The sequence below is a fragment of the Equus caballus genome, chromosome 25 (genome assembly GCF_041296265.1).
Source record: "Equus caballus isolate H_3958 breed thoroughbred chromosome 25, TB-T2T, whole genome shotgun sequence".
Classification (NCBI taxonomy): Eukaryota; Metazoa; Chordata; class Mammalia; order Perissodactyla; family Equidae; genus Equus; species Equus caballus.
In genome coordinates, this window is record NC_091708.1 from 44,756,017 (window position 1) to 44,782,732 (window position 26,716).

At 63.9% G+C, this 26,716-nt stretch overlaps 1 protein-coding gene across 10 annotated transcripts in view; it reads left to right on the forward strand.

The window, feature by feature from the left end:
• Positions 1-23,351, forward strand: part of RXRA (retinoid X receptor alpha) — a 102,479-nt gene extending 79,128 nt beyond the window's left edge. For all 10 annotated transcript variants that reach the window (XM_023629280.2, XM_070251699.1, XM_070251696.1 and 7 more), the window contains 6 exons: positions 9,254-9,423; positions 10,835-10,964; positions 13,076-13,208; positions 15,379-15,470; positions 17,635-17,740; positions 19,494-23,351. In XM_023629280.2, the coding sequence (XP_023485048.1) occupies positions 9,254-9,423; positions 10,835-10,964; positions 13,076-13,208; positions 15,379-15,470; positions 17,635-17,740; positions 19,494-19,641 (779 nt within the window). In that variant the 3' untranslated portion in view covers positions 19,642-23,351. The remainder of the gene's footprint in view (positions 1-9,253; positions 9,424-10,834; positions 10,965-13,075; positions 13,209-15,378; positions 15,471-17,634; positions 17,741-19,493) is intronic.
• The last annotated feature ends 3,365 nt before the right edge of the window (positions 23,352-26,716 follow it).

Genomic DNA, 26,716 nt, shown 5'->3' on the forward strand with positions numbered 1-26,716 from the left:
TCTCACTCCCCAAATCTTTACTGAGTGCCTGCTGTATGCTAGACTCTGGGATTACAGAAGAGGTGGCCTGGGTCTTACCTGCTGGCAACTTCTAGCCCCATTAGGGACAGACGTTGATGATACCCCCCCTTCAAGGTTGTGGCAGGCCCTGGCCCAATGTGTGGGCTCTGGAAGATGGGCAAAGGCAGAACCACAGGGAGGCCTCAGGCTGGAGGCGGGTGGTGGGCTCGGAATGGAGCGAGGCTGGTGTGGTGGGAGCCCAGGAGAGCGAGTGCGTGTGGGTCCTGGGGCTGTGTCCTGGCTGTCCAGTAAGGGGACTGTCAGGGAGGCCCTTGTGGGGACAGCCCTGATTGGGGGTGGCTGGGGCAGCATTGTCCTGCACGCTGCTTCCTCCTGAGAACCTGGTGCACATGCCCAGCAGCACCTGGGCCCTCAAGCCGCAGGCCTCTTGGCCTTGGATTTTGGTGGTGACATTTGTTAGGGGCGGGTTGGGGTGTGGGTAGCATGGAAAGTCACTCCCCTGAGGCCGTTCAGATTGTCAAACTGTCCGAGTCCTCAGCCCCGCCTTGCAGTGTGACCTCCTCCTGACCCCTTGCTGTCCCCTTGTGGGCCTCAGTTTCCTCACCTGCAGGTGTGGTGACTCCTGCGTTCTGAGCGGACTCTCTGGGTTATGTTCTGCATCCAGGTTTGAATGGGGCGTGGACGCCGGCCTGCTGAGTCCCTCTCTCAGGCTTCGTGGGGTTGGGAGCTGCTGTCTGGGGTCAGGGTCTGCGTGTTCTGTTCCCTTCTCTCCTCTGGCTGCTCCTGTGGCCACACGTGGTCAGTGTTTGTCTGCCTCCTGCTCCCGGGCCCTGACGGGCTCCACGAGCTGGTATCTCACCACCGAGGACTGTCCTCGCCATGGCTGCAGTCTTCATCTCTTTCCATTCATGTTTTCCTTTCGCACGTCCCCAGCCCCAGTTGTTCTTGTTGAGAAACCAGAACCCCAGCTGGGCCACACAGTCCTGCAGGATTTCCTTCTTGACGCTGTGGGGGCGAGTGTGGGGTGCAGTGAGGAAGGTGGGGGGCTCAGCAGCAGCCCCTGTCTCCTGCAGCTGGCACCACTCCCGGCGAGGGGCAGTGGTCCGTGGACCCCATAGAGGGGCCCTTGTGGGCTCAGCGCTGAGCTGTGGGGGCTGGCTTGGGCCCTGCAGGGTGTCTGCCCACCAGGCCTTCCTGATCAGGGTGCATGTTTCATGTATGCTTGGCCCACCCCTCCTTGTGCAGGTTGGAGAAACTGAGGCCTAGAGGGTCCAGGGCTTGTCCAGGGTCACATGCTGGGCTGGAACCCGGGCCTCGGGCTCCCAGTGCAGACTCTGTTCCTTTAGGCCAGTGGGAGGGCAGAGGAAGTGTGTGTCCAGCCAGGGCAGGTGTGTGCCCAGCCCCGGTTCCTCTGGATGCCCTGTGTAGTCAGGGAGGGCTTGCTGGAGGTGGCTAGTGCAATGTTGTTCCTGAAGCATGGAAACTTGGGCAGGGGACAGGCGCGTGGTGGGCAGTGGATCGGTGTGTGCCCAGGCGTGGAGCCTGGCCAGAGGGCCCGGCGCCAGTGTGCTGGGGGGAGGTGGGGCCCCGGCATGCAGCTCCAGGCTCGCGGCTCCCTGGAGGCACACAGCACAGAGTGATCTTGGCTTAGCGCCTGAGACCACTTGCTTGCTGAGCTCACTGCTTCTGGTGCCAGGCGGGTACAGCCGTGAGCTGTGGGCATCTGTGTGTTGAAAGTGAGCGTCAGATAACCAGGCAGGGCCCCCAGGTGTGGTCAGTGATGGCTTAGGGGGAGCATGGGCACTGTGGGAGCCCACAGGAGGCAACCTGACCCAGCCATGGGCAGCGGGCAAGGCTTAGGTAGGCAGGGGATGTCCAAGCCAATGCCCGAAGAATGGGAAGGGGTCAGGCAGAGTGTGTGCCCAGCTGGAGGGAACAGCATGTGCAGAGGCCGGGAGTATCAGCAGATGTGGCACACTCCAGGGCATAGATGCCATTCCAAGGCCCAGAGAGTGACCCTCTCTGGGTCCCTGGAACTGTCCAGTAAACACTGACCCCTTCCTGAAGCCTCCTCAGCCTGCCCACCTGTGAGCCTGGGCGTCATCAGACTCCAGCTGCCTGTTCCCCGCAAGGCCTGGGGGAGAATGAGTGGCACTCGTGTCCTGTCCCAGGGGAGCTGCCGAGTCGCAGGGCTGGGGAGACCTGGAGTCACCTGGACTGACCTCTCCCCTAGTGCCCGGCAGTGATCGGCTCTTGTTTCAGCAGCTGTCAGGAGCACCTGCTGTGTGCGGCACCTCGCTCCCACCTCCACGCACTCCCTCTCCCCTGTGGTGCCGTGATGCTGTCCCCACACCTCCCTGATGGAGAAGCGGGGGGCAGAGAGGTGGGGCGCTTGGGGAGGGCTCAGGGCCAGCGCAGGCAGGGCGGGGCTGCAGGTGTTCGCCGGGTCTGGAGCCGTGTGGGCTGTGCGTCGCTCTTGTCCCTGCTCTCATGTCTGACGGATAAATCTGCTGCTTTGGGTGCCTTCCCGAAGTACCAGGCGGCTCGAGACCTGATTTACGGGGCTGTGAGGTAAATGCCTGATCCCATCAGGCCCCGCCTCCCCTTTGCCGCCTCCTGGGTTTACGAATCATGAGTGAGCAGTGGAAACCCTCCCGCACGCTCTCTCGTGCCCCAGACACATCCCACGGCTGGGCCTTGCTGGCCTTGGAGGGTCCGTGCCGCCCTGAGAGCTTTGAGGATGGCATGGGGGTGGGCGAGGCCTCCTGCAGGGGGGCTCCATCCTTGTGCGGTGACAGCTCCTCTCACCCACGCTCTCCTGGGCGTGTGGCTCCCCAGCCAGGTGGTGCCCTCTTGGGTGTCCTGGCACCTGTGGGCCCAGTCCACAGCCTTACACGCGGGAGGAGCGACCAGTGGCCCCAGGGCAGCCTCAGTCTGGCCCTGCAGGGTGCTCTGTGGTCTGTGGTCTCCCAGGTCCATCCGCCCAGGGGGTCTGGAGGCACCCTGCCGCCTGCCACCATGCAGCCTGTAGCTGGGTGCTGCCGCCCATCCCCCGGCACCGTCCTGAGACAGCTCCTCTCCTCTGCTGTCCTGTCCACTGCAAGGAAGGCTTCCTGGCAGCGGCGGGGCTGCTGGCTGTGTGAGTCAGGCAGTGTGGTGGCCTGGGGAAGTGGGGCCGCGTGCACCAATGCAGCCGTGGTCGGGAACATAAAGGGTGCAAGCTGTTGGCTCCAGGGCCAGCCCTAGCCCTCTGGAGTATCAGCCCTGTGGCAGGCATCTGTGCTGAGGGGCTTGCTGCCTGTCGCCCGACCCCCTGGTGAGGCTCGAGGTCACACCTGTTACAGGTGGGGAGACAGAGGCCCCACCAGCGGCGTTGCCCAGTGCGGTGCCGTGAGGGCACAGCTCGGGGCTGGCACCCGGCTGCTGACTACAGGGAGAGCCCAGGAGGGGCCCCTCTGGCTCGGGCTGACGGGGACCCCACCTCCACCGCTAATGAGGGATGTGCAGGCTGATAGCATCTGGTGTTGGGGCAATGGCGAGGGGCCTGTGCACACAGGCAGCCAACGGGGGACTCGTTCCGCAGCATTCCGGGGTGGGGGAGGCTGAGGCCCAGGTGAGAAATGCCATGTGGGCCGGCCCTCCACCAGGCTGAGCCCAGGCCTGTCTGCTGGAGCCCACGGTGGCAGGGCTTGGAGGGCCTGCCAGCCGTCCAGGTCTGATGGAGGAGGCAGGCCCCACGCTCGGGGGGTTCCCAGTCTGATGGGGGAGACCTGACCCCCCCCCCCCCACCTAGGGTAACACTGACCCAGGCTGGAGGGGGCCACCCCACTTCCCCCATCTCTCTGCTTCCTTCTTTTTCCTGTAGGAAGGCCTCTCCCCGTTCTTTCTGCCTCCCTTGGCTTCCTGCACCCCATCTCCTGACTCGGAAGGGCTGGAGTGTGGAAACAGCAGGGTCTGGTGTGCACGTGTGTGCATGTGCACGTGTGTGTGTTTGTACAGGCATGTGTGACTCCACATGTTTCCGCTGTACAGAAAGAGCCCCCACTGGGTTTAAGTGCCACCCTGTCAGCGTTGCCTCGCCGAGCCTCAGTTTCCTCATACGTACAGTGGGGACCTCGGCAAGGTTCCCCCGACCAGCTTGTAGGGAGGAACGTGGCAGGTGGCAGCACCGAGCCTGGCTGGTGGTGGACCGGGGAGCAGTGTGTGTGCCTGTGCGTGTGTGTGTACGTGATCATTCTCATATACAGACTCCTTGTCGTGGATTGAGTCCCCTGAGGGAGGAGGGACGTGTCCTCTGAGCTGGAGAGCCCCTAAGTCACCAGAGAGTGACCTCTGGCAAGACACCCCCCCTCCCGGTCTGTCGTCCAGGCCTTGAGAAGTGCTCGCCGGCCAGAGCTTTTTGGTGAAATCCAGGCCTGCCCTGGGGGCTGGACAGGGGACGAGGTAGGGCCCTGCCAGCTGGCAGAGGAGGCAGCAGGGCCGAGGGGCTGCCACCCAAGGAGCCCTGGGCGCCAGGAGGGTGGCACTGGGCACTGTGGCATGTTGGGGGTGTCCTACTCTGGCAGAGGGACCACTCGCCCTCGTGTCAGCAGGTCTCCTGAGGTTGGGGACCCTGTTATGTTGGGCGTTGAGTCCCCCCACATTGTGTGTTTGGCTGCTGGGGAGGGCTCTCCCTGGGCATCCCCAGTGCGGGGCCCAGCCTGGCCTCCTCTGCCTCCTGTGCCTGGGCGCCCCTCCACCCGCCGCGCTCCGGCTCGGGCTCGGGCTGGGAGGATAACGAGGCCCTGTCTTCACAGGCGCCTCCCGCCCGAGGCTTCCCGGCGCCAGCGGAACGTAAGTCAACATGACTCCATCTAGAAGGTGATGGAGCTGGCAGGGCATCAGTCCCCGGCTGCCTCCTGCCCGCTCTGTGTCTATAAATAAAACCACAATATTTATAACGACGCCGCTCAGAGCTGCAGGCCCTTCACAAAACATTCGCTAATTAATTCCCTCGCCCCCGCAGCGGGGAGGCAGGTGCGGAGGAACCCCCCGCCTGCCCGACCCCTCCTGCACTCTGGCCCGCCCCTCACGGGGCCACCCTCACCCAGGGCTCCCTGCACCTGGGACTGGCTACGGAGTGGGAGGAAATCCCCGTGACTGGGCCACGTTGCGGAGAGCGCGGGAGCGGCAGGTGTTATGACAGAGCTGGGAGGGTGCCATGGGCACCTCCTTGTGGATCCGCCCCAATGCCTCGCTCGTCTTTCTCAGTGTAGGGCTCAGGAAGCTGGGCCCAGACAGGTGAGGGACTTGCCCAGGGCCACATAGCCTTCAGGGGCTGTCTGACTCCAGAGCCTGTAGCTTTAAGCTGCCCACTGCCCTGAGAGCTCAGCCACGCCCCTTTGGCTCTCTGGGCCTCAGTTTCCCCACCTGATCAAATGAGCTGGTTGAGCTAAACCACGTGCCTCTCAGCTATGTCCTCGCCCTGAAGGTTTAGGATTCTGCCCAGAGGACAGACCCTGGGGACCCCCATCCTCAGGGTCTCAGGGACATGGGCCTGCCTGGGTCCCCACCACCCTGAATGCTGGCCCAGATCAGCCCTCGCAGCTGCTTCCCTCCGAGTGGCTCTGCTGGCCTGTGGCCTGTTTGCTGTGACGGAGACGGGGAGGTGAGGAGGTGGCCTGTCCAGCTCAGCACCCGCCACCTACAGGGGTCGTCATGGGAGATGCGGGGGGAGGGGCCAGAGCCTGGCCGGCCTTCTGTAACCCTGCCGGCCCCTTGCCACCTGCTGGCCAGCTCAAGCTCCCCACTCGGCCCTCACCTGCTGTCAGATTTTCCAGAAGAGCCAGCCTTGCAAAAACTCCGACTTGAGGCCTCCTGCCTGGCTCCTTGGCCCAGCTGATGTGGAGGCGTGGGCTGGCTGCTGTCCTTGAGTCTCGCCACATGGACGGAAAGTCCCTCATTTGAGTCAGTCTTTTGGGTCTTGGAGAGTGCAGCCCCTGGCCCGGGGGCAGCTCCAAATAGCCATTTGTTGATGCGGGAAGGATGCAGGGCCTGCCCTCAGGGAGTCCGCGGCCCTGGAGCTGGGCACGGATCAGTCCTGGGGTCTCTGAACGGTCGTTGGTGGGGGCCTGGCGAGAAGCAGTGCTGTGGGTTGCTGGGCTGTTCCAGAGCCGTGGGCAGTGTTACAGGAACCAAGCAGGCCTGGGGGACCCCTGGGCCAGCCTCAGCAGGAGCTCTCACACCCTCAGGCCTGGAGGAGTGAGGGGAGGGTGGGTTTGCAGAGCCCCTAGAAGGGCCTGCTCACTGGGAGCTGTGGCCTTAGGAGGAAGTGGCACGGAGAGCCGTGGCTGGATGGGGCAGGCGCCCAAGCAGTGGGCCCCCTCCTCCCTCCTCCCATCTTCCTTCTCCCTCCTCCCTCCTCCCTCCTTCCTCCTCCCTCCTCCCATCTTCCTTCTCCTCCCTCCTCCCTCCTCCCATCTTCCTTCTCCTCCCTCCTCCCTCCTCCCTCCTCCCATCTTCCTTCTCCTCCCTTCTCCTTCCTCCTGTCTTCCTCCTTCGTGCTGGTCCCCTGCATTGTCCAAACCCTTCGGAAGCCCAGGGCAAGAGGGCCTGGGTGAGGCTGCCCCGAGCTCAGGCCCTCAGAGCCAGGGTCAGGGGGCCGTCTGGAGGTGTACGAGAATGGGGAGCTGTGTTCTGAGGGGGGCATGAGCTCCGGCCGAGGCCCAGAGGGCATGGGCGCTTGGGGAACCTGTGAGGGGCCACACTGCCCTCTAGAAGGCACTGTCCTGGGGCCTCACACCAGGAAAGAGAAGGGGCGCTGGAGCAAGGCCCCGCAGGAGAGCCGGGGCAGGGGTGCCAGGTTGGGGCTCAGTGCGAGGGGGCTCGGAGCTGGGGTGGGTCAGAAACAGGGAGAGGGAAATCCAGGTGAGATTTAGGGCTGGCTGGTGGGAGGAGGCACAAACATCCAGCTGGCTTGGTGGGTGTCCCTGGGAGAGCCCAAGGCCCCTTTGCTGAGCCCCACCTCCAGGGCTGGCCGGAGGCGGGGCAGCGAGCCTGAGACCCGGCGCTGTGGGAGTCAGCTGAGCTGAGCGGCTCCTGGGCAGTGGGCGTGATGTGGGGCCGCAGGTGCAGCTTCCTGCAGACGTCACTGCAACTTATCCTGATGTTCTGCCCTCGGGTCCCCAGGATTTAGCTGTTTACCAACACCTCTGGGTGCTGCGGCTTGGGGTACAGCCAGGGGAACAGGATGGTCCTCAGGGAGGTGGGGGACATGGCCACCACATGGCCTGGGCCCAAGCAGGGTGGGTTAGGGGCTCGTCTGCTCCCTTCGCAGGGCCTGGCTTGTGGGTGGTGGGGGTCTGCAGAGGGCACGAGGATGCACGTCTTCATGCTTGCCCAGGTGTGACTCTGGGCCCGGGAGGTCCGTCCTATGGTGCACGGTGCACAGTGGCTCATGGCTGTCTCCCGTTCCATCTCCTGAGGGCCGACTGCTGCTGGTGCTGCCCGGTCCTCACAGCTCTGGGGTTTCCAGCAGGGGGTGAGCCTGCCGTGCTGCCGGGGTGCAGGGGCCCCAGGCCTGGCCCTCGGGCTCTCCCTGCTTGGGATCATCTCCCACCTCTTACTAGGAGCCTTGTGGGCTGAGTGTGTCTCTGGGCAGCAGGCCAGCTCTGCCCATCCCCATCCTCCCCAGCGTCCTCCCGGCCTGGGCTCTGTGCTGAGGGGTTGTTTCCGGACCCTTCCCTCTGCAGGGATGGCGTGCGACAGAGGGTCAGTGCGACTCTCTGGGGTCGCCTCGCCAAGCTCCCACTCTGGGGGGGGTCTCCAGGGGCCCTGGGAAGTGAGGGCCTGTCTTGGTGGGGGCTGAGGAGCTGTCCTTGAGGAGGCCGTGGGCACCCTGTGAGTCTGCGCAGTATGTCTGGACGTCCTCTCTGACTCCGCGGAGCAGGACCACGGGAGGGTGGGCTCTGTCGCACTTGGGGTACGAGCGCCCTGCCCAGTGCTGTTCCCCACCAGGCAATGGCATCTGGGTGTCCCTGGGTGGCCGGGGCCCCATACCCCCAGTCTGGGCTCAGGCCGTAATGGTGTCATGTGGGCAGCCCCTCCAGCCCATCCCGGGCCTCAGGCCGGGCTCCTCTCCACTGCGGACTCCTTTCTTCAGTCCGGTCCTGGGCATCCAGGGCCCCTGGCGCCCATCAGAAAGGAGGGGGCCATGAGGGGTCAGCCCAGGAGGCTGCAGGGCCCCCAGGAGCCCTCTCGGGAGCTGGCAGAGTTCTGGGCACTGGTTCAGTGTCGTCTCAGGCCTGCGGGGTGACCTCAGGGAGGTCCTGGTTCCCTCTTGGGAAAGGGCGGCTTGAGCCACACGGGCTCTGGAGTGTAAGGTCTGTAAAGGCCCTATGGGGCTGCCCTGGCCCCAGCCTTCCTCCCACGGGGTCTCCTTGGGCTCAGCTTTGGGGTGTCCCTCCCTCTCTGCCTCTTTCCACTGACTCTCTTCCTGGGCTCCCAGAAACTGGGCTGCCCCCTGATCACCCCTCTGCTCAGGCCTCTGCCCTCAGTGCTTCCTCCCTCATCCCCAGACCGGCCCGGCTCACGCCCAGCTTTGGCCTCCAGCTCATTCGTGGTCTCCCTGGGGCCCCTTTTCTTCCCGCAGCGGTAGGGGACTTTCAGAGATGTGTCCCATCCTGTCCCATTCCTGGGGCATGTCGGACCCTGTCCGGCAGCTTGGCCCTGCTCCCCACTTGTCTCTCGTGCACGGCCTCTCCAGCTAGTCTGAGAGACTATTCCTCATCAGGAACGTCTCTGCTCTGGCTCTGAGTTTTTGCACGTGCCGCCGCCTCTGCCTGCACCCTTATCCCTGTTTTTCCTGCTCCTTCAGTCTCGTTGCCACTTACTCCAGGAAGCTTTCCTGGCTTTGAGTCCATAGCCCATCAAAGCCCTTCTCACTCCATGTTGGAACCCCTGCTGAACCGTGGGTGCCATGAGAGCCAGGTCCCATCTGCCCTGGCCTGTGCCTGTCCCGGGCTGGTCTTGGTGTGAATGTTAGCTGAATGAATTAATGAGAGGCGGGGGTGCACTGTGTTGTCAGGGTGCACAGCTGAGAGGTCAGGCTGGGGACAGAGGTGGCACCACAGTCGGGCTGGCTCTGAGCGGTGTGGCCCTCACTGGGCCTGGTGGGGCGCTGGTGTTGGAGGTGCTGGCTCTGAGCCGGCCCTGCTCGGCCCTCGGGCTGACCAGCCTCCCCGTGATGTTGCAGCCGTGCAGGAGGAGCGGCAGCGGGGCAAGGACAGGAATGAGAATGAGGTGGAGTCCACGAGCAGCGCAAACGAGGACATGCCGGTGGAGAAGATCCTAGAGGCTGAGCTGGCTGTGGAGCCCAAGACTGAGGCGTACGTGGAGGCGAACGTGGGGCTGAACCCCAGCTCGGTGAGTGCCCGGCCATGTGGCCCCCCAAGGTGGTGAGAACCTGTGGCTTTGGGGACCGCTGGCCCCTAGGAGCGCCCCTGGGTGGGAGACCCCCCAATGAGGCGCTGCGGCCAAGCCCCAGGGCACGACATCCCGACGGCTTGAATCAGGCCTGGGACTCCGCACTTACCTTCGTGCTCCGTGTTGCCTCTGACCCACCCTCCAGCCATGTCGTCCCGCTGATGCCTCTCCCATGGCTCCAGGCCCCCCCTGCATGCCCAGCCCCGTCCAGCCTGGTGGCCTCAGCGCCAGTTCGTCCCCAGGCCTCCCACATGAGCCCTTAGCAGGCCCTTCCGTGGGGCCCGAGTGTTTAGACTGCGCGTCGCTTCAGGCAGATGGTTTCTGTCAGGGGAAGCCCTTCAAAGGAGGCCTCTCCTCCTGCAAGGATGCTGACCATCGTGGTTTCTGGAAGGAGGGTTTCTGCATCCGGTGCATGGGCATCCGCCTCGCTCGGGACCCAGATGGTCCAAGCTCCAAGCCCCACCGGCCGGGATCCAGGGTGGGGTTCTTGTCCTGCCCCTGCCATGGAGGCCTGCCTGGGTTTCCTCATCTGTGAGAATGACTGGAGAGTTCCCTTCTGGATAGAACTTTCCGGAAGGGGCTCTGATGCCACCCTGTCTGTCTGCATGCCACCTCCGTGTCTGCTGGGAAGAGCAACATGGGAGGGGCCAGTGCAGCCGTGACCATCAGAGTCCCACGCCAGCTCCAACACCTCCCCCCTTGCGTCTCGGTCTCCTCATTGGAGACACAGGGTCACCTGGCACCTGCCTTCCAGGGCTGCGGTGGGGACGAAACGGTCGAACGGGTCGAATGATGTTCCTGTGGCTGCTGTAACTGACAGTGAAAAACTGAGTGCTTAAAACAGCACAGGTATTAGTATCTTACAGCCCTGGAGGTCAGAAGTCCCAAGTCTGTCTGGCTGGACTGAAGTCGAGGTGGGCAGGGCTGGCTCCTGAGGCTCTGGCGAGAATCTGCTTCTGGGCGTTCCCCAGTGCCGGAGGCGCCCACGTTGCTTGGCTCGCGGCCCCTCCCTCCAGTCCAAGGGCAGCAGGGTCTTCTCTCCTCCAACCTCTGCTTCCGTCCTCACATCTTCTCTCTGACTCTGAGCCTCCTGCTCCTTTTCATAAGGAGCCTTGTGATGACATGGGCCCTGCATCATCCAGGATCCTCTCCTGCCTCAGGATCCTTGACTCGATCACGTCTGACACTCCCTTTGCCGTGTAAGGTGGCATGCTCACAGGTTCTGGGGATAAGGACGTGGACGTCTTTGGGGCCGTTACTCAGCCCGCGCTGGGTAAAGCACGTGAGCAGGGCCTGGTCTGGGGCTGTGTCCTCAGAATGGTGCTCACCTCGGGCCCCTCCCTCCACCTAGCCCAACGACCCTGTCACCAACATCTGCCAGGCAGCGGACAAGCAGCTCTTCACCCTGGTGGAGTGGGCCAAGCGGATCCCGCACTTCTCCGAGCTGCCCCTGGACGACCAGGTCATCCTGCTGCGGGCAGGTGAGCGGTGGGCATGGCGGGCCTGGGGGAGGCGCCAAGGAGACGGGGCGACAGGTGAAGGGCTGTCTGGGGGCCCTCTGGAGAGGGAAGGCTGACCGTGTCCAGCGGGGGCCGCCCTTGAGGGTCTGTGTTCTGTGGCCTCCCCCCCTCACCGAGGCCTCAGCCCGGTCCTGGCAGGGCCTGCAGTGCACGTGGCAGGTGCACAGAACGTGCCTGCTCGAGCTCACGCCCTGTGACCCGGTGGGGCATGCTGGAGGCAGCCGGAATGGTGGGCCAGAGCGTCGGCTTTGGGGTTTGGGGTCAGTCCCGAGTCCTGGTGTGGCTGGCCGCCCCTGAGCCGTTTCCTCATCTGGAAAGTGGGTGTGACGGACACACGGAGGGGAAGCCGGTTTCTGCTGTGAGACTGCGGTCCTTGGAGCAAGTTCCTGCAGGAGAGACAGTAGGGACTGGGGAGCCGAGCTGGGCTGGGCCTTCAGAAGGTGCTGGCAGGGAGCACCCCCACCCCGCCGGCCCATCCATTCGTGCGTCCTGGGCCCTGTCCTGTGTGGCGGCCGAGCCCGCATCTCTGCTCAGCAGCCGCCTCCCAACACCAGCCATGTGCCAGGCCTGTGCTGCATGCCACAGCAGTGTCAGATGCCGGCCCAGCCCCATGCCTCCCGGGGCCCTGGGAGAGGTGGCAGCTGGGTCAGAGGCAGGAGGAGGCTGGTGGGCCTCGGGGACGGGAGGAAGAGACAGTGGTTCCAGAGTGGCAGGGACAGGTCCAGGCAGGGAGGGTAGGCACGCTTGGGGCTGGCTCTGCCCTTGAGCTCTGTCCTCAGCCTCCTGGGCCCCGGTGTTTGGCGTCAGGATGTCCTTCCATGCTGGCCTGGTGGGGAGGGGAGGATAGCCCATCCCTTCCCGGAAGAGCTTTCACTCTAATCAGGGTATTAGACCTGACACCAGAGCCACCAGGAGAGAGGACCTGCCATGTGGGAAGGGACCGGGCCTGGCTTCTCGTCCTGACTCACTGTCCGCCCCTTCCCTTCCCCAGGCCTCTGTTTCCCACTCTGTAAAATGGGACTACTACTTGCTTTGTAGGAGTGTAGTCAAGATTTAGTGGGATAATCCGTGTGATGCTCTCCTCCACGGAGCCTGGGACCTTCCAAGCACTCGGGAACGGTGGCTGTGAGCCTTGCTGTCATTGTTCTTATTGGAGGCGGCTACACGTTGTCCGATCTACAGGGTCATCAAAACGTTTGAGCACGGAAATTGTTTCATTTCAAGCTCTCCTTCTATACCTTTTCTTAACCCTTTGATGCTCTCTCTGGTTTGTCTGGGCTGGGACCTCATAGAAAGAGAGCGTTGAGTTAGCCTGTGGCTCTAACACGCCTGTCTCAATTCAATAATGTGCTACTTCGTGGCGTTCCACGTGGCACACGTTGATCTCTGAGTTTGCTATTGGGAGCAGACTGGCAGCAGCTGTTCCTGGCCACCCCAGAGGGACTCCTGGGAGCTCTCCCACATGCTCCGTGGCACGAGCTGCTCTGTGTCCACCCCAGAGGGAATCCTGGGAGCTCTCCCACGTGCTCCATGGCACGAGCTGCTCTGTGTTCATCCCAGAGGGAATCCTGGGAGCTCTCCCACGTGCTCCGTGGCATGAGCTGCTCTGCGTTCATCCCAGAGGAACTCCTGGGAGCTCTCCCGTGTGCTCTGTGGCATGAGCTGCTCTGTGTACACCCCAGAGGGACTCCTGGGAGCTCTCCCACATGCTCTGTGGCACAAGCATCCTGCAATTGCAGAAAGAGACTTCCTTGTGCACCTGAGTTTGGGACACCTGGGTTAAACAGAGCCAAAGGAGATGCTCTGTGCAGGACTTCTCAGGGCCTTTACTGTGCTAGTGTGGTCTGTAGAAGAAAGAGGCATTTCCTAAACATAGGTGCCTGGGAACCTCTTTTCTGTGGAACACTCATGGGGTTAGGGTTCCATAGAGCACACTTTGGGAACCCTGGCCTGGTTCTCAGAGGGATGGGTCCGTGACAGCGATGCTGCCTTTGGAGGGCCTGATGGGGGTTGGGGAGAGGGCCGGCAGTGAGGCCTGGAGATGGCGGAGTGACCATGTGCCCTCCCCGCAGGCTGGAACGAGCTGCTCATCGCCTCCTTCTCCCACCGGTCCATAGCTGTGAAGGACGGGATCCTGCTCGCCACCGGGCTGCACGTGCACCGGAACAGCGCCCACAGCGCGGGGGTGGGCGCCATCTTCGACAGGTGGGGCCCAGCCCACGGGCACGTCCTGCTCGTCTGCTCTGTTTGTGAAGGTTATAAATGTGGGAAGTAGGGACAAGTGCGAGGAGGAGAGTGATGTCCCCAAGTCCACATCTGGGGTGCTCGACGGCCAGTGACCGCTTGGTTAGCGTCCTTCCGGTGCTTTGTAAATCCTGTGCCTGGGAAGGGAAGCGGCCTTTTCTCAAGAAGCAGAGTGGATTCCACGGTAGACGGCGTCTCATAGCGTCATCAGGTCCGACTCGAGCTGTGCTGTGACGCGTCGCAGCCCGTGTGCGCCCTGTGCACTGACCTGTGCCTGCCCACTCGGCTGTGTCTGCTCCCCCTCCATGGAGCGCAGATGCACACTCCCTGCACCTCTGTGGGGCAGCACGGTGGTGGGTAGGCCCACGCCGGGGCCCCGAGGCCTGTCTGTCTCCATTGACACTGCTCTCCAGAAACAGGCCCATTTGCGCTCCCCCAGGCGAGGTGGGCAGGAGCTGCCCATCCCGGTCCCTGGAGGCCTGGTCTCCGTGCTCAGAGGGCCCACGCCAGGTGTGGGCGTCAGCTTCAGCCAGCTGGAGTGGGAGGGGCTGGGAGGGACGTCACAGGGCCCCTCGGGTAGGGGTCCGCACACAGGAGCCGTGGGTGGGGAGGAGTAGCTCAAGGGGAGGAGGCAGTGGGAGGGGCCCAAGGCGAGCCCCCAAATATGGGCCCGGAAGTTGGAGGTGAGCAGAAGCCCCCAGTGGTGACCCCCGGGGGAAGTAAATGCAGGAACCGTGCTGCCCTGTGGGTGGTCCTGATGGAACGGAGCAGCAGCCTTTGGGCTCCCTGGAATGTGCCAGGTGCAAAAGGAGGTGTGGCCACATCCTGTGGGCGAATGCTGGTTTAAATAGTTATGGATGTGTCTTTGCTGCAGGACTTCTCAGAGCCTTTACCAAGCTAATGTATGGGGTCGCCACCTAAGGGGCTGAGGGTGCAGTGTGTTTGCCCACAGAAGCCTCCTTGAGGGAACACACCCCTCTGGGACCTGCTTGGGTGTAGAGTTGCAGCCCCAGCCACACACCCAGCTGACGGTCTGTGGTCCCAGCTGCTAGGGGTGACGGTGATGGAGGCATCGGGTGACAATCTCTGGGCTCCCAGAGCAGCGTCGGAGCGGCCCGGCTTTTCCTTGCCCTTCCCGTGAACGGAGTGGGAGGCTCCATGCCCACCTCTCTGCAGCTCTGCCCTGCCTGTGGGCCAACTCTGGGCCCTGCGGCCGCAGACGTCCGGGCGCCTCCTCTCTCCCACCCCGTCTTCCACACTCCCTTGGGTGTTTTCTTGGGCTGCAAGCACATCCCTCCCCAGCCTGCAGACCTCAGGGGCTCCCCTGGCCCACAGGGAGAAGCCTGGGCTCTTCAGGGGGACTGTCCAGGCCTGCCTGGGCCACCTGCCTTTGCTCCCCTGCAGCCCGCCCTCACCACCACCTGCCACTTCCTGGACATGACTGTCAAGTTTTGGGGGACGGCAGATGGCTGATGAGCTTGGGGAGCTCAGGCTGTGTGGGGCTGTAGATAGGCCAGGGGTCCAGGATGCTGCTACGGCTGGGGCAGCTGAGGGTGGACTGGGGAGGGCACCCCGCTATCTGACGAGGCTGCGAAGGTTGCTGTCCTGGGTGGAAATCAGTAGTTGGTGCTAAAAAGTGGAACGTAGCCCCTATGTGGCAGCTGTGCAGGACTTAGGAGGGCCGCGTCCTGGGGACATGGCTTTGCCGAGGACTGAAGGCTGCGGTCATGAATGCAGGGCCCCAGGCTTTGCCACAGACTGCGATGCCCCATCTGCAGCTGAACAGGATGGGACATGTGGCTGTGGACTCTGCCCCCGAGATCCGGGCCCCTGGCTCACCCTGACTCAGCTATCATCGGGTTCCTCCTTAGTCTCCAGGTTCCCAGAATAAAATCCCACAGGCAGACCCTCTCGAGGGAGAGCAGAGAGGAGGAGCCCATCCAGGGCGGGACCAGGCAGGCTGGCGTGGAGCCTTCAGGCCCTGCCTGCGCAGCGCCCTGGTTTGGCCTTGTCCTTCTCAGCTGCCTCCAGGGCCACACTGGGCTCCCTGTGTCCTTTGGGTATTTCTGGGGAGCCCTGGCGAGGGACACGGTCTGACTGGGACGCTGGTGTCTGCCTGCCTCCTCCGCAGGGTGCTGACGGAGCTTGTGTCCAAGATGCGCGACATGCAGATGGACAAGACGGAGCTGGGCTGCCTGCGTGCCATCGTCCTCTTCAACCCGGGTACGGCCTGCCTGCCGCGCAGTGTCTAGACTGGGCGTCAGCCCTCCCGTGCGGACAAAGGCCCCGGGTTCTCCTCCCAGCCCCACCGCTCACTGCCTCCCTCCTCCGGCCCTGGTGTCTCCTCTTTACAAGGGCAGGGTAGCCACGCGGCCTTTTCCTCGTGGCCCCTGGGAGGGCACACGAGGCGGCCTCTGGATGCAGTGGGGCTCAGTGAGCTGCGCTCGCCCTCAGTGGTTTGTTGAGGCCTCTGGCGTAGCTTCTGGGTCTACTGTCTGAGGTGTGGCACCGCTTTGCACCCAAATCCTGGGCTCCAGAAGGGAGACACCCTTCTCAAGTTTCCAGTGACAAAGTTCTGGAGGCCGGACAGTCCAGGCCAGTGTGAGCAATGGGTCGGACCTGCCCTGGACCCGCGTGTGTGCAGCCGACCTCCACCTCAGTTGCTGTGTGGGAAGGGACCTTCTCGGAGCTCCACGCTGAATGGGCTGAGGCCGGGGTGCAGGCAGGCCCCCACCACAGCCCCACATGTCTCGGGGCTCTGCTTTCCCTTCTCTCAGAGCCTCTGAGGTGACAAATGCTAACGCAGTGCTGTGTGCTGGGCCCTGCGCCCAGCAGGGGGGCCCCCGGGCACAGCTGGCCAGGTCTGCCCTCTGGAGCTTAGCAGGCGCTGCCACGTGAAGGGGGAACATGGTGTAGACTGGACGTGCAGGATGTGTCCCGGAGGAGGTGCATTGAGAAGACCACCAGTGAAGTGGGAGGGTTGAGGGCTGGGCCTGACCCTGGGGCGCGGGCAGCCCTGAGAGTTCTAGTGGGCAGGGAGCGGGGCGGAGGGGGGGTGGTTTCTGTGTTTGAAAACTCACCTTGCTGTCTGTGGGGGTGATGGGGGCGTGGAGGGGCAGGTTCAGGGCTGCTGGGGGCTGCTAGGGAGGGGTGGGGATGGCAGCCGGCCCCGACCACCTTGCCTTGTGGAAGCTCTAGCTCTGAGGAGCGGGCTGGGGTGGGGATGGGCGTCCTCTCGTGGGGAGAGCCCGGGATCCCGCCAGCACCGGAGGCTGAGCCTGGTGGAATCCCCGTTCAGGTCGTGCATGGCTTGGCTGCCGGTCCTGGCTGCGGAGCCGAGGCCTGGGCGTGGGGCCACGGGGACAGAGGGGAGAGCCGGAGCCAGGCAGCCCCAGGGCTGGGGAGCCGAGCTACAGAGGAGCCGAGCTGTTCCCAAAGCGTGGGGCCATGATGCCGTTGTGGGATGTGGGACTGCCAGGGCGGGGACCCCTGGACCCCTGGTCTAGGGCTCACAGGTGACCTGACAGCAGGTCTGTCCCGCAGCTGAGCCGCTGTGGCCTGCACTTGCTCTGGACCAGCCGCAAGGGGGCCAGCGTGGGCTCCAGCCTGTGTCCTCCGTGCCACTGAGGTGGGCCACACTTAGCTGGAGCCTGACCCAGGACTGTGAACCCAAAGTGGGACACCACGCAGTGGCTGCTGTGGGGAGAGAGGGAGAGACGGCTTCGTCCGATGCTGGCTCGGGGGGTCTTGGGAAATCCCGGGAGACCAGGAAGCAGAGGAGGCTTGTCAAAGCTGTGCCCAGCGCGGTGGCCCCTGCTGGCCCAGAAAGCCCCGGGACGCTCACCAAGATGACCCCAAGAATGACCCTCCCTCCTTAGCCCCCACCCCTGGGCCCTGGAGGTTTGGCCACCCCGGTCCTAGGCTTCTCTGTCCACAGGCAGAGCTCCCCCCAGACTGGGCTCCTGCCCCAGGCTCCCCAGACTCAGGATGGCCTTTGGGCCACCCCCTCGGTGTGGGCCTGGCTGTTTCTGGGGAGAGGGTCCAGAGTGTCGTCTTCTCAAAGGGGCTCAGACTCCCGTGCAGCAAAGGCTGCAGGCGTCAGCCAGCCCTCTGGGGGCCGTGGTGATCAGGACAGGGCGAGGGCAGGCCTGCCGCACTTTATAGCTGGGAAGCATGGGTGTCAGCAGGTCCGGGACTACCCGAGATCCTGTGGCCAGTGAGTGGCCGAGCTGGGACTCGAGTCATGGTGGCCTCAAGGGGACAGAGCCCACTGCCCAGCAGCACACTGCGGCCTCATCCAGGCGGGGCTGCAGGGAGCCAGCCTAAGGCCCACGTCCGGGCCAGCTTCCCAGGTGAGGGTTCTGACTGCGGCCCCTCCCCTTCGCAGACTCCAAGGGGCTCTCGAACCCGGCCGAGGTGGAGGCCCTGCGGGAGAAGGTCTACGCGTCCCTGGAGGCCTACTGCAAACACAAGTACCCCGAGCAGCCGGGAAGGTGAGTCCGCTGCGGCCACCGCCCTCAAGGGGCTGGATCCTGACCTCCTGCCCCGGGAGATGGGCACTGGCCCCTCCGGCGCTCCAGTGTGAATTAGAAGGCGACGCCCTCCTCTGCGGAGGGCTCGTCCTGAGCAGGGACGGGATGCCCTCCAGGCCCTGGCGCGCACACACTCGCACACTCTCTTTAGCCCCACCCAAGAGACGAGTCGGTGCTGGCACCCAGTAGGTGCTTGTCTTTGTGGAGGACGTGCATGACGGCAGTGCCTTCCTGTCCACTAAAGGGAACCGCTGGGGGCAGGGTTGGCGTGCTCACCTCAGGAGGGACTGATGCCAGCACATAGTAGGTGCTTTATAAATGTGTTCAGAGTAGATGGCCGTGGTTGGGCTCAGAGCTTGCCTCTCTTGCCCACCTGACTGTGGGCCCTCGAAGGGCTGTGGCCGGCTCATCTCCAGGTCCACAGTACTGGGCGCACGGTAGGTGTACAGAAGGGGCTAATGGCCTCACGATGTTCCAAGTCTGTTGTTCTGATTCTGCCTGTCCTTCAAAAGGGCATCTCCGGGTTTCGGGGTGTAGGGGCCCCCGACGCCAGCAGGCCTCCCTCTCCCCTGCCCACCCCTGGCACACACAGGGTTAACCGTCCGCTCCTGCTCAGCCCTCATCTGGTTTGGTTTAAAGTGAAACATCCCGGAGGACGGGGAGGAGGACGGAGGGGAGGACGGAGGGGGCGGGAGGCCGCGTGTTTTTCCTGGCTCCAAGCCGCAGCCCATCTCCGCCAGCTCAGCAGAAAACAGCTCGTTCTCTGGCGGCGCTCCAGCCCGCAGGCTGCGCTGCTGCCCTGGGAACGGGTGTGCAGCGGCCGACCACGGGGCGCTCCCCCTGCGGTGCAGACGGTGCTAATAACTCGCGAGGCCCCACAGCCCTCTGAGGGTCGGTGTGGAGACACCCGGGCAGCCGCAGGGGCAGGGGCAGAGGTGGACGCCCCTGGGGGAACATTTGGCCCAGTCCCCACGTGGCACAGTCCTTGGCGGCAGAGTGGCTGAGCCTGACATTCCTCCTCCAAGAGCCCCCCACCTGCCCCCCAGGTTCTTCCTGGGAAATCCCTGGGGGTGGGCAGGGCCTGAGTGATGCCCCCTCCCATCCGCCCTCTCTGGGCGTCCCGTGCCCGCAGGCCAGCTCCAACAACGCTGGTCCTGGGGAAGGGGGGTGCCGGTGGGGTGCGGATGTGGATGCTTTCTGCGAAGGGCTTGCTGAGCACAGACCTGCCCCCCAGCTCAGGAGCAGCCCCACCTCTGGTCTCCCCACTGCAGCCAGAGGCATTGCTGATGCTCAGATCCATTCTCACAGCTTAGAATCTATTCTATCATGCTTAGAATCCTGCTATAGCTCCCTCTTGCCCTTAGAGAAAGCCCACGTATTTTAATTTCCCCACCAAGCCCTGTTCAGCCTGCCCCAGCCTGGCGGCTGTCTCGCCACTGGCCCTTCATCCCAGATCTCCACTCCATGGGTCTTCTTTCGGGGTTTTCCTGCCCGCCCTGCACTCTCCTGCCTCCTGGCTGGGGCGTGCTCTATTTCCACTGCCCGAGAGGCCCCTGCTTCCTGCTCTGAGGCTCGGCTCCGGCAGATCTCGTGCTGCTGCAGCTGCAGGGGAATCAGACTGGGAGACTCGTCCGGTCCCCGGGAGGCAGCCAGGCGCCAGGGCGGGCGGTGGGGGGGGGGGTCTGCCCCGCCCTCACGCCTGGCGCTCCTGCAGGTTCGCCAAGCTGCTGCTGCGCCTGCCTGCCCTGCGCTCCATCGGCCTCAAGTGCCTGGAACATCTCTTCTTCTTCAAGCTCATTGGGGACACGCCCATCGACACCTTCCTCATGGAGATGCTGGAAGCCCCGCACCAAATGACTTAGGCCTGCTCGCCCGTCCTTCGTGCCCACCAGTCCGGCCACCCTGCCTGGCCGCCAGCTGCTCTTCTCAGCCGAGCCCCGTCCCCGCCCCTTCTCTGCCTGTTTGGATTTTGGGGCGCAGCCTGTCACTGCTAAGCCTAAGAGATATGTTGCCACCTGCGTTATTTTTAATACTGCTCACATTTGGACCTGGGCAGTGGCTTCCCGGGCGGTGGCCAGAGTGGCCGGAACTGGTCTGAGCCCAAGCTGGCCCATCAGGCTTTCCCCAGGGGAGCTGGGGCGGCTCCCGGAGACCCCCACACCTGGAGCCGCTGCTGGGGAGGGCGGCGTTGTTTTGGTCATGTGTCGCTGGCTTTTGGAATCTCCTGGGTGGTCCTCCTCGGTTTGGAGTGCCCCCTCTTGGCTCCTGTCAGTGCTGGTGCCCGGCCAGCTTGGCCCCACCCAGGATCAGGAGGAGGGGACAGACTCGGGGGGGCACTGATGTTTCATTGCCGAAGACCCCATGTGCCCTCCGGGAAGACAAGACGGCCTCTGGGGCAAGCAGGCTTCCCTGCCTTCAGAGTGGAGGGTGAGCACCTTTTTCCAAAGATGACTTGTGATTTCGTCCCCAAGCCAATCAGAATGGGAGCCGACTTCTGTGCAGGGTTTGGGGTCACCCATCCACCCCTCCCGCCTTGGTTTTCTCTGTGCATCTTCCTGGTTTCAGCTTCTTCCCCTGTGCAGTCCTGTCCAACCCAGGGCAACCACACAGCAGTGCCACCCTCTCCTCAAACCCACATTTTCTCTTAGTCTATAAGGAGGGCCAAGGCTAGCCCCTGGTTCCTAGAGGGCTAGCCCAGACACGGGCCCTGCTGAGCTCTCATGGGCAGAGGTCGCCACCCGGGAGGTCCCAGGGATGACAGGGGAGGAGGATGGCTCCCTAGAGGGTCTTCGAGCAGCTGTGCATTTTCGGGGGGAGGCAGGAGGCCCACGGGAGGCATTGAAACCAGAGGGCCTTGCGGGCCGTCAGCCAGGCAGGGAGGGGCGGCGGGGGCCTGCGTCCTGCAGTCTGCTGGTAGAGGGGCCTCTTCTCTGGCTGTGTTCTGTCTAGAAGGCGTGGAATTGGGGAACTTTGAGTGCCGGCGTCCTCAGGCTGGCGCTAGATGCCCCTTGGGAACAGCCAGCCCGCTGTCTTGCACGCAGCCTTACGTGGGGGCTCCATCTGACATCTGCCCTGGTGCGAGGCTCCCCGTGCAGCCCAGCCCCCGCCTGTGCTGCGTTGCCACCAACCTGGGTGCGCACTCACGCGCTGGGCTGGGGTCCCTCAGGTGGAGCTGGCCCCTCTCACACTGCAGCGCCCTCCTTCTGGTCTGAGTCCTTTCCCTGTTCCTGCCTCGCACCCCACGAACCCCGTGTTTGTCAGTAGTAGGGCCTGGACGGGGACGGTAGGAGTGGGCTGTGCGGGAGGGGTCCTGTCTCGTCAGCCCCTGAGGGATGCTCGGGAATGCCGTCTCCCTCCTGCTGTCCCCCTGCAGCTCAGGAGCTGCCTTCCCCAAAGTTGGCTTCCCTAGATGGCACAGGGTCGCCTGGGCTGGGCCTGGAGAGCCGCCTCCAGGCCTCCGTGGGGAAGAAAGTGGCCATTCTTCTCCCAGAGTCCCTGGCCTGAGTGAGCACGGATACCTGGGCAGAGGCTGTGGACCACTCCACCGATGCCTCCTTCCACCCCGCCCCAACGCGGCAGCCGTGGAGGGCATCCCTGCCACGTGGGCACTCCCCCGACCCCCTTCAGGGCCTGCCCAGCTCCCCCTGCTCCCAGACTCTACCTGGAAGCCGTGGTGGCCTGTGGGGCGTGGTCGTCACAGGCAGAGTGACGCTGGCACCCGGGGTCTTCTTCTTGGGGTCCCCCGATTTGTGGGAACCTTAGACTGCCCCCACGCAACACCCCTGGTGCCTTTTGCAGCCTGGCGCGCCCCATCGTCCACGCCCAGTCCCTTCCGCTGCCCCAGCCCTTGGGAACATGGGGGCCCTCTCCTGGGGTCAGCTGCTTCTTGGGAACTTGGCTGTCACCGGCCCTGGCTGGCTGTCCAGAAAGCACTGAGGCCCCAGGCCACAGCCTCCCGAAGCCAGACCCCCTCCCCACGCCCCCCTCCCCACCGCCCACAGGCCCACGCAGCCTCCCGCAGCTGCCTGCCCCCGGCCTCTTGGGCCTTCGGGGCTGTCCTCTCTCCTTGTCAGTCCGCTGTCATCATTGTCGTGTGTCCAGTGCTGTTTGTTTGAGGGGGTTACACGTTGGGGAGGGCCCCTTGCTCAGTGGAGAGGGTGAGTAACCAGGCCTTCAGTAGTAGTTCCAATCTGGTTCGATTAAGGTGATTTTTTGTAATTATTATTATTATTATCATTATTTTGGTGGGACAATCTTTAATTTTCTAAAGATAGCACTAACATCAGCTCGTTAGCCACCCTTCCCTGCCTTGGCCTGGCTGGACGCTTCCTGGGCCCTGGGCTGCCAGTGCGTCTGACATGTTCCTCGGCGTCACCTCCTGCTTTGACATCCAGACGGGGCTTCCAGGCCCAGGAGTGAAGATGACCACACCCCCTGCAGAAGGGGTCGGCAAAGCCATGCTCTGGCTTGCCCCCTGACAGGTATCTCCTTGGAAGCTGGCCTGCCCAGGACGTTCAGCCAGCTGGCCTCGTCACCTAGAAGCATGCGGTCTCTGGGGGAAGACGGCCCCACACCCTCGGTTTTCCAAGTCCCGACGTTCCCAAAGGATTTAGGCTGGCAGGCAGGCGGCAGGTGCTGGAGACCACGCCGGAGCCCCTCCTCCGTGGGGGCCCAGGAGGGCCAGCCAGCCGTGCAGCCGGTGGGTAACCCGCTGATGTTGTCCCCATCATGGAATTAGGCGCGTGGCCTGGTCCCTGCCCACGCAGGTGTGGTGTAACACGTCTGTGCTGCACAGAGAGGAGCTGCGTGGAGCCGCACGCCGTCGGCAGCACTCGCGTAGCAGTTACCAACGTTCTGTGTTTGTTTTTAACCAAGACTTTTCCCCCCATTTTCCTGTAAATTTGCTTCATGTAAGCAAGTATATAAGGACCCCACCTTTGGTGAAATCCGGGTTCGAATGAATATCTCCAGGCCAGGGGATGCATCTATTTTAAGATGCTTTGGAGCAGACAGCTTTTGCAGTTCCTAGTCCTTAGCAATGCCTTAGCTGGCCGCGTAGCTCACATTAGAGAGGATGACAAAGACATACAGAGAGTAAAGATAAGAAAATGTCTAAAGCATCGGGAAAGGTAAAAAAAAAATCTATTTTTGTACAGACGTAATTTTATCCCTCGTGTATACTTGGGTGATACGGCGGGGGGGCTTGTTTTGTTTCTGCTTCCAGAGTCCGGGTGAAAGCTCGAAGTGACGGGCGGGCGGAGGCGGCCAGGGGAGGGAGGGCCGGGCGCGGGCTGGGCGGCCGCTGCCGGGAGACCCTTCCCTGTGGGCCGGGTGGGCCTGAGCCTCCTAGGGTCTTCTTCCCCTGTCGGGTCCTCGTTACAGCCTCGCTCTGCTTTGCCCCCGGCGCCAGCCGGCCTTCCCGCGTCCCGTCTGACTGTGAAACGCCTTCCGCACGTGGCGGTTCTCTGAGACAGCGCGGCCCGGGCCGGCATGGACGGACAGTGGGCTGAGGAGTGTGGGGAGGAGAAAGCCGTGAGAGGAGAAACAAGCAAAACATGAGCGTTTAAAAATACATCACCCTTCAGTTCTCGTTTGTTCCGGGGGCTTCCTGTTCGGGTGTGGGGGGCGGCCACGCAAGGGGGCCTTCAGCCACCCCATAGTGGGATGGCCTGCTGGCCTGGCCTGACCTGGGCTGCGTCCTGATGGTGCCTCAGCTGTCACCCGACCTGCAGTGGTGGCCGGTCCATGGCAGCGAGACCCCAGCTTGGGCTCCTGGGCTCCCCTCGGCTGTTTGACTTTCTCGGTCTGCTCGTTCCACGGCTCTCCTGGGAGCCCCCTCGGGCCTGGGTTGGTTCAGGGGCTGCCCTCAGCATCCACGGGCACTGGGCGTGCGGGCACTTGCAGAACCCGCCTGTGGCCACCTGCCCTGCCCCGGGCTGTCTGACCCGCGTCCACACTGGCCCGAATGGGCAGGAGGTTCCCACACAGGGCCACATAACAAGTGATGTCATCTAACTGCCCCATTAACAACCAGGTAATGACGCCCATCTGCTCCAGCCCGTCTGGGGCAGGGCCTGGGTGCAGCTTGGCGATGGTGCCTGAGCCCTCGTGCACCTCTGTCTAGCGGGTGCCCTCCTGGAGAGCCCCAGACCCTCGACCTGGGAGGGGGGCCTTGAGGGCTGGGGCTGCCCTGTGTCACCAGACAGTTGGTGCTGAGGGCGAAGGTCGCTCCCAGCTGGGAGGGGGTGAAACCTTACAACAGGGAAGTCGGTGACCGAAAGGTGGGGCTCCCCTGATGTCCCCCCCGGGTGTGCTCACACACACACACACGCATTTACACACACGGCCCATCTCACACAGCACACACACAATTCCACACGCTCTCACACTCAAATACACACGCACACACACCCTCATGCACACGCTCGTTGTCCTGGGTATGTCAGCCCCAGGGTGATGGGCCACTCAGGGAACAGTGGGGGCCCATGGGCCTCTGTTGGGGAAGCTGGAGGCTGCCTGCGGCCGTGTTGGGTCACCATGCCACACTCCCTTCCTGGGGGTGTGGAGGGGCGGCTGCCCCCGGAAGCTCTGGGCTGCTCCATGGGCCCCAAGCATGGCTGAGCGGCAGATGCCAGCGGGACTCGAAGCACAGGGACGACCGGAGCCCAGCCTACTGCAGGCTCTGAGGGCCCCGTCGGCCGCCTGCCCTCCCCAGGCCGGGGCATGACCTTGCCCACCAGTACTGCGCCCCCACTTCCTTGAAGGTGGGAGTGGGGGGCGCTGTCCGAGGCGCTCGCCAGCTCCACCTGCAGCGTAGCCTCCCCGTGGCCTCTGGGTCTTCCTGGGACTGGCACTCTGGTTTCCTGTCATCAGAGCTCTTGCATACCAGCCGCAGGCCCCTTCCTTGGTCTGGAGAAGGGGTCAGCCCTGGGGGGCCTGGAGAATTGGGAGGGTTGCCTGCCAAGGAGGGGCCTCATCCTACCTTCCACATTCCCAAGCCCACTGTGTGTGCCTGGCGTGGGGCCTCTGGCTCCCTGGCGCCCCCTCCCCGCGGGCCCAGCCCCAGCTCTGGGCAGGGCCTCTGAGGAGTGAATGAGGACCTTCAGGGAGGTCTCAGGCAGGCTGCAAGGGCTCGGAGGCGGGGCCTTCAGTGGGAACTCATGACCGTGCCCTGCGGAGAGCAGGCTCAGTAACTGCAGGGGGAGGAAGGGGCGCCGGGGTCTCTGGGGGACCTCGGAGAGGAAGATCCTGGGTTCCCAGGGAGCGGTGCTGCAAGGGCAGACCCACGTCTCCCCAAGGAGCCATGCGGAGGAGGCCCCGGGTGAGCACTGAGCTGCTAGGCCCCTTCTGTCTCTGACGGCTCGGGGTGGCCTGGCCTCCGCAGGGGCCACTCCTCCCCCAGCCAGGATCCTCCAGACGTTCTGCAGGACGCAGGCTCCGGGGAGCACAGCCGGAGGGGCGCACCTGGGGCAGCGCTGACCCTGGGGTTGGGGAGCAAAGGAGCCGGTGGGCGAGAGGGGGCCGAGGTGGGTGAGTCCAACAGCTGACTCCTAGGGTGAGCAGGACCTCTGGTGACCCCTCCCCCGGGACAGGAGCGCCCCCTAGTGCCTCCGAGCTTCCAGCAGTCAAGCGGAGACCCCAGGCTGCCCACGGGCATTGCATGGCGGCCTGGCCTCGGGCCTCTCTGCTGCCTCTGGTTGCCATGACAACATCTGCCCAGGGCAGTCCCCCTGGACCAGAGATACTGGGCTTGGTAAGCTTATCACCAGCGGGATCAGGTGGTGTCAGACCGAGCCAGTAGGCCTCAGGGTTTGTAACTGGAGAGGTGAGGGTGGGGGCCGCGGGCTTTTGGATGGGACAGTGCTGAGCACGCACCCTATACCAGGCCCTCTGCTGGGTGCTGGGGCCCAGCGACAGGAAAGGGCTGGCCCAAGCAGGCAATGTGATGGGAGAATGAACGTGCATGGGAAACGGGGGCATTCTGGAGGGGGCCCTGGCCCTGGCAGAGGACACGGGGGACGCGGGAGCCGGTGCCATCACTGGGCCCAAGGGCAGCAGTACCCGGAGTGACTGGAACCCAGTGGAGGTGGTCAGGGGGATCTTGGGGACCTCAGGCAGGAATGGGCCGGAGCAGGGAGGGCTCAGGGAAGAGGGGGCTTGTAAAGATTCAGTTCCTGCATCCCCAGGCCCCTAACGCCGAAACGGTTCCATCTGTCCCCAAACCCGGGACTCCCTGGTAGTGTGTGTGAGGACCGACCCTAACCAGGACACGGGAGAAGCCTCTGCCCTGCTGCCCTGCCATGGTGGCATGGGTCCTGGCCCACTCCTGCTGGGCAAGTGTGGACCTTGAGGGCGCAGCCAGCCTGTGGCCTGTGGACTTTCTCATCCCTCTGCTCCCGAGGGGCCGTCCCGGCCGGTGGTGACCTCGAGGACTCAGAGTGTCAGAGTGGGCTGGCCACTTTAGCATTTCCACCCCCCATCCAGCTGCAGGTCCCTTCTGCACAGATGCCTAGAGAGAACCCGGAGGAGGCGAGGGGGCTGCAGCCCCGGCATATGCAGACCCTCAGGAGGTGTCCAGAGGCAGGACCAGCCCAGCCCGCAGCCCCCTGGTGATGATGGACCCAGAAACCCCAGGCTGTCAAAGGTGCAGCCGGTCCTTCTGGACGGAAGGTCCAGCCCCGGGGCCTGAGTGTGAGGCGGCACTGCCCCCTGCTGGAGGCACCGGGGCAAAGCCCGGAGTCCCTTCCCGTCTGCAGGTGGTTCCTGCAGCCCCTTCCGCACTGGGTCCCGTCCCCTGCACGTACAGTCAGCAGGAGCTGCACGGAGCCTGCCCCCCGGGCAGCCCCCCATGCCGACTGAATCAGAAGATCTGGGGTGGAGCCCGCCCCTGCTTTGTAACGACAGCCGGGGGTGGGCTGTGCAGCCCTACTGTGTGCT